General features: G+C 34.6%; 4 protein-coding genes across 5 annotated transcripts; 3 read left to right on the top strand and 1 right to left on the bottom strand.

Moving 5' to 3' along the window:
* Window positions 1–1172: 1172 nt before the first annotated feature.
* LOC111398028 (probable calcium-binding protein CML41) lies at window positions 1173–1727 on the top strand. Its single transcript, XM_023024988.1, has one exon. The coding sequence runs from the start codon at window positions 1173–1175 to the stop codon at window positions 1725–1727; it is 555 nt and encodes a 184-aa protein (XP_022880756.1).
* A 4484-nt stretch (window positions 1728–6211) lies between these two features.
* On the top strand, window positions 6212–7867 carry LOC111398029 (lysM domain receptor-like kinase 4). Its single transcript, XM_023024989.1, has one exon. It carries the CDS (start codon window positions 6212–6214, stop codon window positions 7865–7867), a length of 1656 nt encoding a protein of 551 aa, XP_022880757.1.
* A 352-nt stretch (window positions 7868–8219) lies between these two features.
* Window positions 8220–9986, top strand: LOC111398030 (protein LYK5-like). Its single transcript, XM_023024990.1, has one exon. It carries the CDS (start codon window positions 8220–8222, stop codon window positions 9984–9986), a length of 1767 nt encoding a protein of 588 aa, XP_022880758.1.
* A 223-nt stretch (window positions 9987–10209) lies between these two features.
* Window positions 10210–17692, bottom strand: LOC111397302 (protein DA1-like). 2 transcript variants are annotated; one of them, XM_023024149.1, is made up of 12 exons: window positions 17188–17687; window positions 16013–16152; window positions 15481–15565; window positions 14908–15088; window positions 14366–14486; window positions 13912–13995; window positions 12305–12424; window positions 11978–12190; window positions 11782–11844; window positions 11542–11660; window positions 11393–11451; window positions 10210–10763 (listed from the first exon to the last, which is right to left on the bottom strand). In XM_023024149.1, the coding sequence occupies exons 2-12, from the start codon at window positions 16109–16111 to the stop codon at window positions 10441–10443; spliced, it is 1467 nt and encodes a 488-aa protein (XP_022879917.1). In that variant the 5' UTR covers window positions 16112–16152; window positions 17188–17687; the 3' UTR covers window positions 10210–10440. The 2 variants fall into 2 exon arrangements, with proteins under 2 accessions (XP_022879917.1, XP_022879918.1); XM_023024150.1 differs by having other exon boundaries at window positions 10555–10810; window positions 17188–17692.
* Window positions 17693–18693: the final 1001 nt, after the last annotated feature.

Genomic DNA, 18693 nt, shown 5'->3' on the forward strand with positions numbered 1-18693 from the left:
TTTTTTTTTTTTTTTACTTAATCTTCTTCACAAATAGAATGGCTTAATTTCTACAAAATTGAAGTTAATTGACCTGGTTGCTCGTCAATTGAAGTTTAATAGCCCAATTGCATTGAAGCAAAAGTTTTGCGATATATAATAACAATCAAACCAAATTCATGCATATTGTTGTGTGCACATGTTAGTTTTGATGTCCATCGCAGCAAGTTCTATTGCGCTATTAAATTGATGTTAAGTGATTTGAATGCTGTCAATTAAAGTTCAGCGATTTGATTACAGAAGGTGTGAAAGATCCTTTTAGGTAGTTTAAACTAATTTTAAGAAAAGTCTTAAGAGTTTAATCCCAAATAAAGGAGAAGCCTGCCTAATCTCCAATTTTCTGTTCACATTGTGCCTTAATTAGGCTGTTCCATTCTATCTTGTGGTTGAGAACACGCCACTCCTTTTCGGGGAAGAGGTCTTCTAAATCTTTGGTAGAGGATCAAATTCTATTGGACGCAATTTAATTCTGTTTTTTTTTTTTTTTAATTTCGATAGTAAGAAAGATTTTTTACATAATTTGAATCCAAAACACTTGATTCCTTCTTTTTTTAGATAAAAGTAAGCAATTTCTTTATGTTATGTTTACCTAATCGAATTTCCTATTATGCTACTCGTATTATCGTGTAGTGATGAAAATAAGTTCATATCTAGCTTTCATTTTATTTTTATTTTTTTCAAATAAATTTTCAACCGCACATATCCTAAGACCAATAACTTTTACCAACTTTTCGAATTACTAAAAATCTGTTTTTTTAGTAATTTCCTGGAATTTTCACCCTAACTATATATGGTAAAAAGTGAGATTTTTAACATGTAAAATAAATTTCAATGATATGCATCAATATTAATTTGAAAAAAAATAATGCTATGTAACCCAACTCGGATTGCAACATCAATTTAGGTGGCGTTAGATGATAGGTTAAATGAAATGTGAAATTAAATAACACACTCAAAAATTAAACCTATGCATTAATTTAAGCAATCACACGAAGCTTCACTGCAACTTCACGAAGATTTCACCTTTTGTTTTTCCTTTTTTGAACAGATTTTTATTTGCAGATTATTTCTGTTTTCCTATATAAACCTCTAAAACAGGCACTGTTGTATTCACAATTGAGTTTAATTCTCCAATGGCAGCAAGAATTGCGAAGTCTCTCAAGCTCCGTTTCGTTTCAAAACCCAAAACTCCAAGCCCTCCTTCCATACCTCAATCACCAATCACAGCCCACGGTGGAAGTGGTGGTTCAGGCCGTTTTTCCGCCCTGCAAACACCAACCAAAGAAGATGAAACCCGACAAGTTTTCTCTTACTTCGACAATGACAACGATGGCAGGATTTCAGTGGATGAACTGATGGCATATTTCACGTCCATTGGAGAATCCATAACACATGACGAGGCTCAGAAAATCGTACAAGAATTCGACAAAAACGGCGACAATTTGTTGGAGTTTGAAGAGTTCGTCGGATTAATGGAAAAAGATGATAATATTCTTAAGATGGCTTTTGAAGTGTTCGAGATTGAAAAGGGTTCCGGGTGCATCACGGCGGAGGGGCTGCGCCAGGTTTTTCGCCGCCTTGGAAACGCCAAATCGTATCAAGAATGCGAGTCTATGATTAGAGTTTTTGATCTTGATGGCAACGGAGTGCTGGATTTTTATGAATTTCAAAAGATGATGGCCAATTAGATTAATTTGTATGCCTTGATGCAGGTTTTTTCCCCTTTAATGAACATCTATTGAATTCTTAAAAAATTTCCATTCAAATTCGAAATAGAACTGCAATTTCGTAGTTATAATTGTTATGTGTAATATATTTATTGTTCCCATTCAGAAAGGCCGGAGAAAGGGTTTAACTCGTTAGTCACTAGCTTTCTTGATAATTAATACTATCACAGTAAAAAAAAAAAAAAAAAAATTCGTTCAAATCTTTGAATAGATTACCAAAATAAATTTGTCCAAACACAATCAGAAAGCACAGAATTAAATAAATTCCCATATTCTCTATTCCATAATCCACAGAACAAAATATAAAAATGTTCTTCAAATCCTCGAGAATTTCGACAAAGTGTATAAGACGTGTTGCTGTATAGAAATGAAAATTCATTATATTTTATAAAAAAATTACTCAAGACATCGTGTATTAACCACTAAAGGTTCATTTATTACATGTATGTTGTAATATGCAGTAAATATAAAGTGGAATATATATTTGTTGGAATAACTCTCAAGTAAGTAATTTATTGTTTGTTGCCGGGGACTCTTAACAGTACAGGGATATTTTAGGATTTTCCCCTTAAAATCTTGCACGGGTCCTAAAGTCTTGCATATATAAGGATTAGTATGTATATGATGTAACCCTATTATTCATACAAAACACAAATTACAGTCGCTTCGTTCACGTGGATGTAAGTCAATTTTCAAACCACATAAATCTCTGTTTGTTTTCTTTCTTCGTTGATTACATCATTGTTGTTGCACAAATCTCAAGAACGTATATATAACACATGCAGGAACAATTTTTATCGTGCACGATATTTGAATTGACAATACTTGACTAATATTAACCCATTAAATTAATCCTCCCGTAAATTTGTATAGACTCTAATTCAAATTTGTTTTCTCATTCCCCTCCTTTAATGAAAACTGGAATTGAATGAGTACAAAGCAGTGGGTTCAGCTTTGAGCATAAAGTTTCTTATTGTTGCAAGATTCCCTTGGACTACTCGGAAAAAAGCTTCTAATTCAACAAGATTTTGACTCATTCTTTTTCCAGAAGTCGAACGATTACTGAATTTTTGGTTCAAGAAAATCGTTACAAGTGGCTGACTGGTTCAAATACTCTAAGATTCAGCCTGCAAATAAGCTAGTGAGAGGACTCGGTCGGTCACGGGGATTTGTGATTATCACGTTGTCTTAGTCCACTTTAAAACTATTATTTTCAATTGGTAAACAGTAAGCTAAAATATTCATGTGAATAATATTGTGAGTGGTGTCTTCAACTCTTCATACGAGTCTGCACGTTGTTAATGAGATTCAGACAAATTCCCAGTTCTCGTGATGCCAATTTTTTGCTTATCTTTACACTTATATATCAAAATTTTTTTGTCATATTCTTATTTTCGATAATCTATTAATTTGCTCATTTCATCTAAAAAATTCACTAAGAAGGCATAACAGAACTTTTATTTGTCTCTCAAACTTTAAAAATAAAATAAAATAAACAAATGATTATAGTATCAAATTAGATAGATACTAGTAAGTAGATGGTATTACGGTGGATTGAACTATTTATTATTATTATTATTTCATTTAGAAGAATGTCATTTATTATGCCTTTCTTATTTGGTCTAAGCCCATTTCCACAATCCATATTTTGGTATGTGGTTGAAATTCTAATACAAAATCATCATCAGAAATGAGATGCACTGATTAATTGAAGTTTACATTTAACACAATAAAAAAAGTTGAGGACGTATATTAATTGACGAAAATAAGCAAAAAATTAGAGCTTTCATTAAAATTAAAATGTGGTGTATATATATATATATATATATATATATATATATATACCCTATCTCAATAGCCACTGGCCTGCATGCACAAGGAGCTACAATAACTTACGATATCAGAAACTTTGTTTTCTTCAGGTTTTAGACACCTCCAGTGGGAGGTTTGTACGATAGGCTATTAGCTCATTGGTAGAGTGCGTCCACACAAGGTGTAAGGATTCTTAATTGGTTTGGATTGTGACAGAGCACCGAGCACAGAGGATTCCGAGTTTTCTTCTGTGAGTGTGCGCGTGCGCGTGCTAAAATGTAAACTAGTTTGACAGCTTCCTTCAAGACACGATCAGGGCCGGAGATGAATTGGGAATTACATCGTATTCTTACAACGTGTTCTACATATATATATATATATATATCTTTTTTTAAATCATTTTAAGAAAATATAGTAATTGTTAAAAATAAGCTTCAAATAAGTTACTAAAGGCAAAAGTTTCGATCATTTGACCAGTTAACTCCTATAGCAATTTTGATGAGTATGATGGAAAGGAATCCAATCTAAGAAAGATCAAGTCAATCGAAAAAGAGTTACGAAGATAAACTCGTCAAATCTTAGCATCGATAACAACCATTGCTAACCGCTTACAAAAATTTTAACAGTTTTCTCTCGCCCAAATTGAATGTGTGAACTTTGCTAGTTTCTTCGAAGCCTCCCAAGGGGGACATACTTTCTTCTCCCTCACCCCAAGTTTAAATATTTTCCATAGAAACTATAGAATCTACAAGTCATCTCCCTCTAGAAACCAGGTTTATTTTGCAAGGAATTTGCCGTTTACTTCAACCATAGAATAACCCAGTTGAAGATCTTGTCGGATATTCAAGACTACGATGGCACCAAACTTCTTGAATCTTGACCATTGATCAAAAAACAGTTGATTCACGGGCATTTAGATGTTTAATGAACTGATTTAAGAATCATCCATGTGGGGTTGGGGCCTCGATATTCCTGTGTCCAAAAAAGAAACAACATAATCACCTGCTAACTATTTAGAACGAAAAAAAAAAAAAAAAAAAAAAAAAGGAAAGAAAGAAAAAAGAAAAAACCTGCATTCCTCTGCCCTGAATATAGATCAACACTTCATTTCTTTTTGAGTAATTATATTCAAACCACATTTTTAATTAACTACATCAAATTTTAATCGTAATGAATGTTCTAATTTTTTGCTTATCTTTACACTTACATATCAAAAAAATTTTGTTACATTCTTATTTTCGATAATCTATTAATTTGCTCATTTCATCTAAAAAATTCACTAAGAAGGCATAACAGAACTTTTATTTGTCTCTCAAACTCTAAAAATAAAGTAAAATAAACAAATGATTATAGTATCAAATTAGATAGATACTAGTAAGTAGATGGTATTACGGTGGATTGGACTATTTATTATTATTATTATTATTATTTCATTTAGAAGAATGTCATTTATTATGCCTTTTCTTATTTGGTCTAAACCCATTTCCGCAATCCATATTTTGGTATGTGGTTGACATTCTAATACAAAATCATCATCAGAAATGAGATGCACTGATTAATTGAAGTTTACATTTAACACAATGAAAAAAGTTGAGGACGTATATTAATTGACGAAAATAAGCAAAAAATTAGAGCTTTCATTAAAATTAAAATGTGGTGTAGTTGTGTGTGTATATATATATATATATATATCTCTTTTTTTAATCATTTTAGGAAAATATAGTAATTGTCAAAAATAAGCTTCAAATAAGTTATTAAAGGCAAAAGTTTTGATCATTTGACCAGTTAACTCCTATAGCTATTTTGATGAGTATGATGGAAAGGAATCCAATCTAAGAAAGATCGAGTCAATCGAAAAAGAGTTACGAAGATAAACTCGTCAAATCTTAGCATCGATCCATTGCTAAACGCTTACAAAAATTTTAACAGTTTTCTCTCGCCAAGATTGAATGTGTGAACTTTGCTAGTTTCTTTGAAGCGTCCCAAGGAGGAAATATTTTCCATAGAAACTATAGAATCTACAAGTCATCTCCCTCTAGAAACCAGGTTTATTTTGCAAGGAATTTGCCGTTTACTTCAACCATAGAATAGCCCAGTTGAAGATCTTGTCGGATATTCAAGATTACGATGGCACCAAACTTCTTGAATCTTGACCATTGATCAAAAAACAGTTGATTCACGGGCAATAAGATGTTTAATGAACTGACTTAAGAATCATCCATGTGGGGTTGGGGCTCAATATTCCTGTGTCCAAAAAAGAAACAACATAATCACCTGCTAACTATATAGAATGTCTCAAACTATTGTCTTATCTTCGTATTTTCTTTCAAGCTTAGCATAATACAAGGAATTTTGTCTGAACTTGAATTAATTTCTGGCACGAATTCTCATCCTTGTCGTTCTAGTCAATTGTGTACATCATACTCGATTTAAAAATCCTTGACGCGCTTATTGCTGTAGCACAGAAAAGCATCTATAATAGATGATCATCCCGAAATCCTCAGTTATACCACCCACCGAAGAACTTTCAAGAAATGAAAATCGTTATGAATTGGATTGTAAACACTTTTGTAACTTACATTTTGTTCACTTCGTCCATCAAAGCACAGCAAAAGTACTCAGGAAATTCAGTGATGAGTTGTGACAGCAGTGACGAAGATGCACCATCCGAGTCTTTTCTTTACTCTTGCAATGGCCTAAATCATTCTTGCAGGGCGTTCCTAACCTTCACAGCACGTTATCCTTACAATTCGGTGCCTATAATCTCAGCTCTCATGTCTTCAAACCAATACGATGTTGCTCAAATCAACAATATTACAAGGTCCACAGTTTTCCCAACAGACGAGCAAGTTATAATTCCAGTTGATTGCTCGTGTCTGGGTCAGTACTATCAAGCCAAAGCGGTGTACCAGATCCCAACTGAGAATGAAACCTACTTCGTAATAGCAAACAATACATATCAGGGATTGTCAACTTGTGATGCGTTAAAGAGTGCAAATAATTACAGTGAGTTTGATTTGGGAACAGGTCTGGAGTTACGGGTTCCACTACGATGTGCCTGTCCGAGCAGGGGACAAACTGCTGATGGATCTAATTATCTGCTGACTTACTCAGTGGGCTGGGGTGATACTCTGCCTAGTTTGAGTGTGAGATTCAATGTCAGCGTCAAGAAAATAAGTGAAGCAAATGGATTTTCTGATGAAAATCCAACACTTTATCCTTTCACAACTATTCTAATTCCTCTGCATAGTGGACCCTTAAGCTCACAATCCACACCTGGGGATCACAATCTCCCAACATCACCTCTACCTGGTTTCAGTGCTCGGAAAAGCAAATCGAACAGGGTTCTTTCAACAGCCGGTATAGTTGCAGGAGGTTTTTCGCTACTAGTAGTCCTAATTATAATTTTTGTCTTTCTATTTCATAAGAGGAAAATATGCGTTCTTCCATGTCGAGAAAGTAAAAATATGACGGCATTTTCTCCTAAAGACGTGATTGTTGAAATTGCAAGTTTTGATCGTGCTCTCAAAGTTTTCAAATTCTCCAAAATAAAGAAGGCTACCCAGAACTTTGGATCTGCGACGAGGATAAAGGGCTCTGTGTACCTTGGAGTTTTTGCTGGAGAAGTTTTAGCAGTTAAAAGGAAAAGTGGAAATGCACGCATTGAAGTGAACATGCTTTATAAGATCAATCACTTCAATATAGTAAAACTTCACGGCGTTTGTGAACACGATGGCTACTCATACCTCGTCTTTGAGTACATGAAAAATGGTTCTCTCAGAGAATGGCTAACCACAAAAGGGTCTAAAGATGTAAAAAGCTGGAATCAGCGAATCCAGATTGCACTGGATGTTGCCAATGGACTCCTCTATCTTCACAGCTTCACTAAACCAGCATATGCTCACAGCAACATAAAAAGCAGTCACATTCTTCTGGATTGCAATATGAGGGCAAAGCTTGCAAATTTCAGTCTTGCAAGAACATCAGGGACGGATGAAGACACCGAGGAAATGACAACACAGATTATGGGCACGAAAGGGTACATGGCGCCCGAGTATCTTGAGACAGATCCGATCACTCCCAAGGTCGATGTGTTTGCCTTCGGAATGGTACTATTGGAATTGATAACAGGCAAATATGCTGTTGAACATGATAGTACTAAAAAACTGATTTCTACAGCAATAGCATCCATCATGAAAGAAGAAAATGCAGAATTAAGAATCATCCATGTGGGGTTGGGGCCTCGATATTCCTGTGTCCAAAAAAGAAACAACATAATCACCTGCTAACTATATAGAATGTCTCAAACTATTGTCTTATCTTCGTATTTTCTTTCAAGCTTAGCATAATACAAGGAATTTTGTCTGAACTTGAATTAATTTCTGGCACGAATTCTCATCCTTGTCGTTCTAGTCAATTGTGTACATCATACTCGATTTAAAAATCCTTGACGCGCTTATTGCTGTAGCACAGAAAAGCATCTATAATAGATGATCATCCCGAAATCCTCAGTTATACCACCCACCGAAGAACTTTCAAGAAATGAAAATCGTTATGAATTGGATTGTAAACACTTTTGTAACTTACATTTTGTTCACTTCGTCCATCAAAGCACAGCAAAAGTACTCAGGAAATTCAGTGATGAGTTGTGACAGCAGTGACGAAGATGCACCATCCGAGTCTTTTCTTTACTCTTGCAATGGCCTAAATCATTCTTGCAGGGCGTTCCTAACCTTCACAGCACGTTATCCTTACAATTCGGTGCCTATAATCTCAGCTCTCATGTCTTCAAACCAATACGATGTTGCTCAAATCAACAATATTACAAGGTCCACAGTTTTCCCAACAGACGAGCAAGTTATAATTCCAGTTGATTGCTCGTGTCTGGGTCAGTACTATCAAGCCAAAGCGGTGTACCAGATCCCAACTGAGAATGAAACCTACTTCGTAATAGCAAACAATACATATCAGGGATTGTCAACTTGTGATGCGTTAAAGAGTGCAAATAATTACAGTGAGTTTGATTTGGGAACAGGTCTGGAGTTACGGGTTCCACTACGATGTGCCTGTCCGAGCAGGGGACAAACTGCTGATGGATCTAATTATCTGCTGACTTACTCAGTGGGCTGGGGTGATACTCTGCCTAGTTTGAGTGTGAGATTCAATGTCAGCGTCAAGAAAATAAGTGAAGCAAATGGATTTTCTGATGAAAATCCAACACTTTATCCTTTCACAACTATTCTAATTCCTCTGCATAGTGGACCCTTAAGTTCACAATCCACACCTGGGGATCACAATCTCCCAACATCACCTCTACCTGGTTTCAGTGCTCGGAAAAGCAAATCGAACAGGGTTCTTTCAACAGCCGGTATAGTTGCAGGAGGTTTTTCGCTACTAGTAGTCCTAATTATAATTTTTGTCTTTCTATTTCATAAGAGGAAAATATGCGTTCTTCCATGTCGAGAAAGTAAAAATATGACGGCATTTTCTCCTAAAGACGTGATTGTTGAAATTGCAAGTTTTGATCGTGCTCTCAAAGTTTTCAAATTCTCCAAAATAAAGAAGGCTACCCAGAACTTTGGATCTGCGACGAGGATAAAGGGCTCTGTGTACCTTGGAGTTTTTGCTGGAGAAGTTTTAGCAGTTAAAAGGAAAAGTGGAAATGCACGCATTGAAGTGAACATGCTTTATAAGATCAATCACTTCAATATAGTAAAACTTCACGGCGTTTGTGAACACGATGGCTACTCATACCTCGTCTTTGAGTACATGAAAAATGGTTCTCTCAGAGAATGGCTAACCACAAAAGGGTCTAAAGATGTAAAAAGCTGGAATCAGCGAATCCGGATTGCACTGGATGTTGCCAATGGACTCCTCTATCTTCACAGCTTCACTAAACCAGCATATGCTCACAGCAACATAAAAAGCAGTCACATTCTTCTGGATTGCAATATGAGGGCAAAGCTTGCAAATTTCAGTCTTGCAAGAACATCAGGGACGGATGAAGACACCGAGGAAATGACAACACAGATTATGGGCACGAAAGGGTACATGGCGCCCGAGTATCTTGAGACAGATCCGATCACTCCCAAGGTCGATGTGTTTGCCTTCGGAATGGTACTATTGGAATTGATAACAGGCAAATATGCTGTTGAACATGATAGTACTAAAAAACTGATTTCTACAGCAATAGCATCCATCATGAAAGAAGAAAATGCAGAAACGGAATTGAGTCAATTCATTGAACCTGGCCTTGGTGAAAATGGTGGGATGGAACATGCCGTTCAAGTGGTAAAGTTAAGCTTAAGTTGCATGGCACGAGATCCAGCCGATAGACCAGACATGAGCGAGGTAGCGTCGAGTCTACTGAAAATTCAATTGAATTTGAAGAAGTTATTCAGAGAGTGAAGAGAGCCACGAGACACATTCATGCGAAGAGAATTTTTTTTTTTTTTTTTGTCCTATTTACTTCACAAATTAGTTTTTACATGTTTCTTGAGTGTCATATATGTATATTTTTATGTTGCTTCTTATCTGAATATCCTAGTTTCTCCGTTATTTCTTATTCACGGGGTGATAATCTACAATCCACATAAAAGGGCTCTTGACCCGCATAAAAAGGAGACGTCAATGAAATGGACAAAAGCTCCATATCATTGCTAAATTTCTTCGACAATTGACAAGAATAAAAAATGAATACAATTTTACAGATTTCTTAAGAAAATGAGATGTACAAGGTATAAAAATGACTCCGTCAATCTTCCCCGAAAACTTCTATACTGAGACAATTCCTATAGGATGATCCAAGATTCTAATACAAGATAATGCCAAGCTATGATCTGACAAAAAATGGACCTCTATGTTAGAAAGGAAAGGTTCCTGTCATCCTGATGTGGTCGAGGGTCCTCTGTAAGCCATACTTGAGCACTGCGCGGTTACCGACTCTAAAGCCATTTCCATATACCACTGATGTGTCCGATTCAATCTGGTGTTTGAAAAACTCCCCAAGTTTCCTCTCAAATGGAGATCCTGTCCCCTGTGCGGTCGATGGCAAGAAAGCAGGGGGCAAGGATGAGGTTGATGCATAATCACTGCCGGATATGGTTATAATCTGGGATTCCAACCACATATTGGCAAGCACCTGGCAGATACCTTCTTCAACCTCTTGATTAAGAATTTGATATCCTTTTGGGAAATGGAAAACGTATCAGCAAAATGAGTATTCCAATATACTGGCATACAATGAGGAAATAAACCGTAATTATATATTTGGTAAGATGGATTAGACAACACTGAAATTAAATAACAAATAAGTCAAAATTTGTCAGTTATGTTTTCTAGTACAATGTAATCATGTTCAACACAAACTAAAGGAAAAGTGAGAGGGAGGGCGAAAAGAGCAGGAGAAAATACAAGCACCGAATAAATGTCTATTTGCAAAATATTGCTAGTTTTCCACATCATGTTTGTTAAATGTGAAAAAAAAACAAAAAGAAAAAAGTATCGAATTCACATCTTATTAAGAATACGCTAGCTGGAAAAAAAACCTAGCTTTCAAACACAATGCCAGTAATATTAGTAAGATTGTGTAATAAAATTGATATTCCTGTTTCCTTCTTGCCAGTGTCTCCACGCATAAAATTTTCTCAATGTTCGTGATGTTAATTCAGTTCAAACAACTACCTTTTTACTCTAAAAAAGACACCTCCTGAAATTAGACTAGACTAGAGTGCTAGAAAGACCAAACTGGTTTTTCAAGCTCCATATAAATAACGAGACATTAAGAGTAACTATAGCAGGGAGTAACATTTCACCATTAAGTCGCAGCCAAGCATGCATCATCTCATGAGCCAAAATTGATCCTGTCAGTAGCCTGCAAATGTTACAATCAATCATTGAAATTGTGATACAAAACTAAAATATATGTAAAATAACGCCCAACATTAGAAGACAAGTAAAATACCTAGGAAGACCATATAAAATGAGAATTGCTGTCACTTCACAACGGCGTGTTAATTTATAAGGTTCTGTTCTCATATCCAAGACTCGATTTCCGGCTCCCATCCTTGGTCGCCTCAATATCTGGTAAGCTCAATGGCAGATAAACAACAAACTTCAACTCAAAAGTAAAAGAGATTTCAAAATAGAAATTTCTTAAAAGAAAACGATTAAATAAATGAAAAATGGAAACCAAGTTCCTTACCGTACTAACAGTTTGTTCCTCGGAAAGACAGAGTCCTCGAGTCTCAGGCATGTGATGATGGCCCTGGTCAAAAGTGAAAAGTAAATGCCACAAATATAATCATATTTCTTCGGGGAAAAATGACTTCTAATAGAAAAATAAAATAAGTTTATTACTTTCTTTTCTTGTTTGAACTTTTAACATTTTTTTTTCTTACATGTCTCTCTCCATCCATGGCTTCATTTAGTGCCTGCCTCTCAACCAAAAGTAATGGAACTTGTTGTTTCACTTTCATATTTAACCCTTCATAGAATTCTTGTATATCGAGATAAAGAGGCTGACATCCATTGGTATCCATAACTGCAGAATCCAGGCACTCCAAGCAGAGCTTCCGACCATCATTAAGGGCAGCATATCTTGTGTCCCTTGGCTGCATTCAACAAATAAATATCCAAACCAATTAACAGTGAGTACAAACATAAAACCATTTAGATATTAATTGACAAGAATGAAGAGATTTTGAGCCGGTTCAGCTCCAAGTTACCTCCATTCGCTCACAGCTACAGCACCGAGGAGTTCCGTCATGCTCGTGACTAGGACAATATTTCTGGGACCAAAAGGGATGTGCCCTGTATTCAATCAGACCAGCTGCATTTGTTGGAATCTGGAAAGGAAAGAGAATTAAAAGCATTGCAAAGAATCAAAATAGATCCAAGAGGACCAAGTGTTCAAATAGTAAGAGAAGTTCAGCATGTACTGTCAAAGAAAAAACATAAACCAGAAAATAATCAGTATGATCGGGGAGAACCCCCACAAATAGTTTGTATTGACAACCAATATAAAGCAAATTTTTTTATTTTTTATTTTTATTTACTTATTTATTTTTTTGTTATAGGTAATCTAATATTTTATTAATCATGGATAATACACAGGAAATGTATTATCAATTTATACAAGACAAAAACAACGTAAAATTGGGCAACCCGTCTGTACGAGTAGTAGCCGCAGTATTAAACCAAGCATACAGGGTCTAATAAAACAATTCTTTAATTTAACTAGGCTTGATTTAAAAGGGGGGAAAATACAACAATAACAAGCTAAGCCATATTCCTAATACACGTGGGGTCGGCTATTGAATCCTTTCCCTTTTGGTGAATGTAGTTTAAAGTAAATTGCCAAAAGCATCAGTATTCTGCACCATCCTACAAAATACCCGCTTGGAAGGATTACTGATTGTAAATTGCCAAAAGCATCGGTATTCTGTACCATCCTACAAAATACCCGCTTGGAAGGATTACTGATTGTTAAAGGTGACTCGATAAATCATAAAACTCAGAGCAGATTTTGTTGAATTTTCTAAAGCAACATTAATTTGGAGATTCCCATTCTCTAAGTTCTATAAAATGCCTGAATACAGTAATATAACTTAGTGAGGGTGAAGGAGCAACCAGTCAGAAGATGATTAAAATAATAGAATTGATGAAGATCTTGGTGCTTATTTTTCTATGAAGGAATGGCAGACAAAATCATACCTAATCTATAGTTGTCACCATACTGAATTTTTGTATTATGAAAATATCTTCAATATAAGGCAACATCTATAAAGAATTATCACATAAGCAAGCTATAACAAATTGGTAAAGCCACTAGTTAAAACTTGTGTCTTCATAGCAATTTAATACAGGACATTTTTTGGTTTTCTAAAACAAAAATCTCTCATTTACTGGAAGAAATTCCTATAGAAAATATCTTTTATCTTGCTAGACAAGCTGCAAGATACATTTCAATGCACCCTTGTCCCTTGAATCGTAGAAATAATTTCAACGGTAACAGATTAAGTAAAACCTTTAAATTACCTCCATAAACTATATGTGCAAAAGCATGTATCATTGCATTAATTTTTGCCAGTGCATGTTGTCTAGGCAATTATCATGTTCACTTGAGTTATTTTAGTCCCAAATGCTTTGGCGATACACATACATATTGGAATTACAGAATTCCTAAATTTTTTGACCACTAAAATCATGCATAGATAGGAAGGCCAGAATTGCTGAAAATCTAGGCCATTCCACACAAAGTCAACGACAAACTCAAGATATCATGCAAGAGGGGAGCGAATGAATTCAAACATTCCATGTGAGAGATACTTACAAAGTTTTTGCACACATCACATTTTGGGTGATAAGAATCTTTATAGCATGCTTTGTGATAAGGGTAGCTCCCCGACATAGAAAACTGCAGCAGATGGATATCAAAATATTAAAAAAGAAGTCATTGATGCCTTTTTTTCATTTTTTCTTTTTCTACTGAGCAGTAACAACCTAGACTCCTAGAGTTTACACTTACTTGCGTTATTTGTATCGATCACTGTAAAATCAAATGATATTTTGCTATATTGCATTATTTTCAACCATAAGTCAACAAGTAGTTGAATGTTAAAAAGCATATGAAGGACCATTTAAAATATCCAGCTCAAACATATATGTATGCATCATATACTCATATATATATACACAAGCTCCTGCGTGCGCACACACTTTAATACATAAAATAGAAAGAGAGAAAATACTCCACATACTCTCAGACTACTGAGAATCTTTTTTACCTCATAATCATATATTGGATGTTTGCAAGCATGGCATCTAAAACATTCTGGATGCCAGACTGCACTCATACAACTCAAAAATCTCCCTTGACCAATCTCGGTGTTACAACCAGCACAAATCCTACAGTGAGCAAGCAAAATATAACAACATTATTAAGATATAGACCTTTTGAAACAGTAAACATCCAACTATCTTAATTTACAGAGACATATACAGGTCAATCTCTGAATTTGTCAGTATGTAAAGTGAAACACTATATTGGCCAAAGTCTAACTTAAGAACCAAAGTGCATTTTTATCTGAAACTGTAGAAAGAATAAAACTGAAAGTGAAGATGAATAGAAGTCTTTCCATAGTAAGAATCAAATTAACTACGAATATTTTTAGTTTGATACTCATTCCCTAAAGCAGAAATTAGAATTCAAACACGTGGTCATAGATGACAAGCTATAGGATGGTAGGATGGTCATAGCAAACAGGGTCTCCTAGAACAAATAATCACTGAATATAACTATAGCCCATAATATAAAAAGTTTACATACCTGAAGCCGGTCGAATAGGGAAAAGGTATAGGTTGGTAAAAGTTTTCATTTCCTATTGGATCATTGCCATATCTTCCGCTAGTGCTGTTTCTATTTCCATTTTGAGGTGGAGACTCAACAATCAAGCTCTCCTGAAGAGCTCTGGCAAGCAGCTCATCTTCTTCCAACTGGTATTCACTATCTACCCAACAAGAAGGTACTGTTTAGAAAATAATTCTTAAAATACAAAATGAGAAAAATACATTTGGAGAGAAAAATGATAAAAGAAATATAAATTACACTGATACAAAAATATACGAGACAAACGAATTTTAAGTGAATCATTAAAGAAAGCTAAACTTAATTCTAAGTTGCAGAAAGTTGAGCATCATAGTCAAGACCAACAGAGCTATATTCATTTGATAACCAATTGTGTGTTAGGGAAAAAAATGCACAATAAATCTTGCAGTTTATTTAAAGATGAACATAAATATGTTCCTGGTGACGGTTTCATCAGGACACACACACAATGACACAATGCCAGCAAGGCATTCACATTTTATCATTATACAACGAGAACACCAAAGTACTTACTAATCACAGTTTTCCCCTTCTGATCTTCTTCTGAAAGCGATAATGCAATAGCACGATCTATGTCTTCAATCTCTGAAGTTGTATCCTATTATATATATATATAGCAAGGCCAATAATGAATAAGCTTTCTAGAGAAAATAATTGATAATTGGAGAGTGGAATATTAGATATATACAAGCAACCAAGTATGCAATAGTAAATGTTTGTCTCCAAACAAAACAAACAACAAATAAAAGAAATCTTTCCCATCTTACCTAGCAGCTCAATAACAACTAATAGTTCTGCACTGCAGAGCAAATAAGAATAAAAATTGCAAAATAATAAAGACCTGAGGAAATCCTCTAATTCAACACCAAGTTTTAAAATAGAATCCAGGACAGTGTAAGAAAAAAATAAGCCGGGGGGGGGGGGGGGGGGGGGGGGGGGTTTGAGATCAGGTTATAACAGAGTTTTAGGAATGCTCCTGGACTTCAAAGGAATTTAGATAATGCTATCTAAAAAACATATTGAATATGAAAACAACAGAACTTACCAATGAAGTTGATGGATAATTTCCCACTGTATCTGTTCCATATTGGGCATCTGAAAGTTTATGGTTTGAACCTTTGAAAATTTTGCTAAGCCATCCCATTCTGAGAACTGTTATTGACAAGTAGCTAAGGAAGCCTTTTCCTGTATAAAAAATTCAATGAAGCAGGAGACAGAGAAAGATAATGGTTCTGCTATCTATTATTGACTACAATGTGTATGTTTCACTATCAGATTTTCCTTCTCTCACTGCATAACAATCAATGATGTGAAAAGAAAAACTCATAATTTATCTACTCGTTGCTTGTCTTATTTATTCATGAGCAGATATGTTATCAGGTTAATCCATTCCAAAAAAGTCTACAACATTCCACAGCTAAAATTATCTAAAATCAACAAAAACATTTTTTTTGTAATTTAATCACTGAAAGAATATTGTTCTTGCTACCAGTCGTATTTAAGGATGACAATAATATGACTCATCAGACGAAAGCATCATCCTAGACAATTATATAGAAACCAAATGAGACAATAATATAAAGAAGACCTACTAATCAGTCTACCATTGTAGATTGAATCCCAATGTATACCCAGAGTGTACGAAAAACAACTCTGATAACTACATAGTGAATGCAATCTCTGGGAATCTTGAACTCACATCTTTTTCTTCTTAATTAATTTTAAAACGTACATTCAATTCCAACCCACCAACTTGAACATGTTTGAATACAAAACCTTCTCAGAACTATTACATAACATAGCTTTCCAAAAATTAATGACATTGAATTAGGAATGCAAATTATAGTTGTGACATTTAACAAAAGATGTGCTCGAATGAGCATGCAATCTGAATTCGAACCAATCACTTGCATCCTTATTCATACGTGGTAAACTTGACCATCCTTTCGATAAGAAGCATAGAATTCAAACCCAAAATCACCGCCAATCAATATTTATGAGAACCTAAATATCTTAAGCTTCCAAACATCAAGAATGAATTGCATAGGTTGCTCACACAGCAATGTCTATTAATTACCAGCCCAATTGATTGTAAGATAACACAAATTATAGAATACAGATTCGTCCAGCTCAACACGTCTCTTAATTCTAGAAAATCAAGCAATATTATCAGATTACACAATTATAAAAGAAATCAAATGCTGTGAATGAGTTACTCACCTTAATCCGGCCCCCGAGAATCTACAGGAATTGTGGTGTGCAAGCACTCAAATAACGAAAAGAAGCAAATTTAGCACAAGAGGAACAGCATCCAGAACAATTAAAAGATATTCTGAACCCCCGCCCCTTTTTAATTCTTTCAATACAGAGAAAGAATCTTTATAAGAAAAAGGAAAAATAAAACTTTTCCAAACAGGGGAAAAAAAAATTTTAATACCCAGAATCTTTCTTCCAATCGAAAAGAAAAAGAAAAGAATCCGAGAAAGGGAAAATAAAACTTCTCAAGAGAATAATCATCGCCTAACCTCTATTATTAAAATCAGAGCACCAAAAAATCATGTGTGAAATCGATATACAGTATGAACGATGATAAAGACTTAAATTTATAGGCAAGATTTTTCAAAGTCAAATATTGGCAACATTATTTGGTTTAAATCAATAAAAACCCAAGAGGATTTGACTAAGAAATATCAAACCCAGGGGCATCGACGCTTGATGGGAATAGTTGGTGGAGCCGTGGAGGTGTAATATATATGTCACGTGGGTCCAAATTTTCTTTTCACAAAAAGACACGCCAAAAGCTTTTTTGGCTATGGAGACGAAGGTGGGTTGCTCAGGTTTGAGACCGTTTGGCGCGCTCGTGCAGTGGCCAATCGAGACTGAGTCGAGACATGCAAATTTTGGTTCTATGCGATTAGGTTCGATCGTCTTTCTCATCCTCGATTTTGATAAAATTTATTGAGATTATGAGTTGAGAGATACTACGTTATTAGATTCATTTGTACAGACTTTGTATAGAAAAGTGCGTATAGTATTATTTGTGCTATTTTTTAATTGGGTGGGACCTATTCCATTATGAGTCATCTGTACAAATTCTAGAGAAATCAATCTGGTTGAATAGTTTTTTCCTTATACGCTGGTGGTTCCAATCAAATGTATTGTTAAAAGTCGATAAAAATTTTGGATCAACGAAATGAAATATTGAAAATAAAGAAAAATTTGTCAAATAGATGATACGGATGTAGAAAAGACTTGTTATACTTTAATTATTCTCATTTATTGTGTTTTGTCAATGATTATGATTGTCAATCATAGTAGATTTTTTTATTCATAAATTTTAAAACTTAGAAGTTATGCCAGCTTTGGGTGAATTTCTTAAGAAACAACATTTTCTAGACTTGTGCAATTTAAAATTATTATTGAAACATATTTCCTTTTATTTTTTTCTCTTCTTCCTTAAAGGAATACACACACACAGAGTAATCGAGTTGGTTCATTTGTGATATACGAAGTGTAGCTTTTTTTTTTTTTTTTTAAATCTTCCTATTTTGTTCTTTATTTTTTATTTTTTTTTAATTCTTACAATTCTAATATACTAAGTTTGAGAAAATAATAATAACAAAGACATAATGAAATAAGCATCGAGTTCAAAGTTTGGATTAATCTTCTGTTCATTTTCTAGCAAACCTTTTTTATTAGTTTTTTAAATAAGAAATAATATTTTGG

Source organism: Olea europaea, chromosome 7 (genome assembly GCF_002742605.1).
Source record: "Olea europaea var. sylvestris chromosome 7, O_europaea_v1, whole genome shotgun sequence".
NCBI classification, from domain to species: domain Eukaryota; kingdom Viridiplantae; phylum Streptophyta; class Magnoliopsida; order Lamiales; family Oleaceae; genus Olea; species Olea europaea.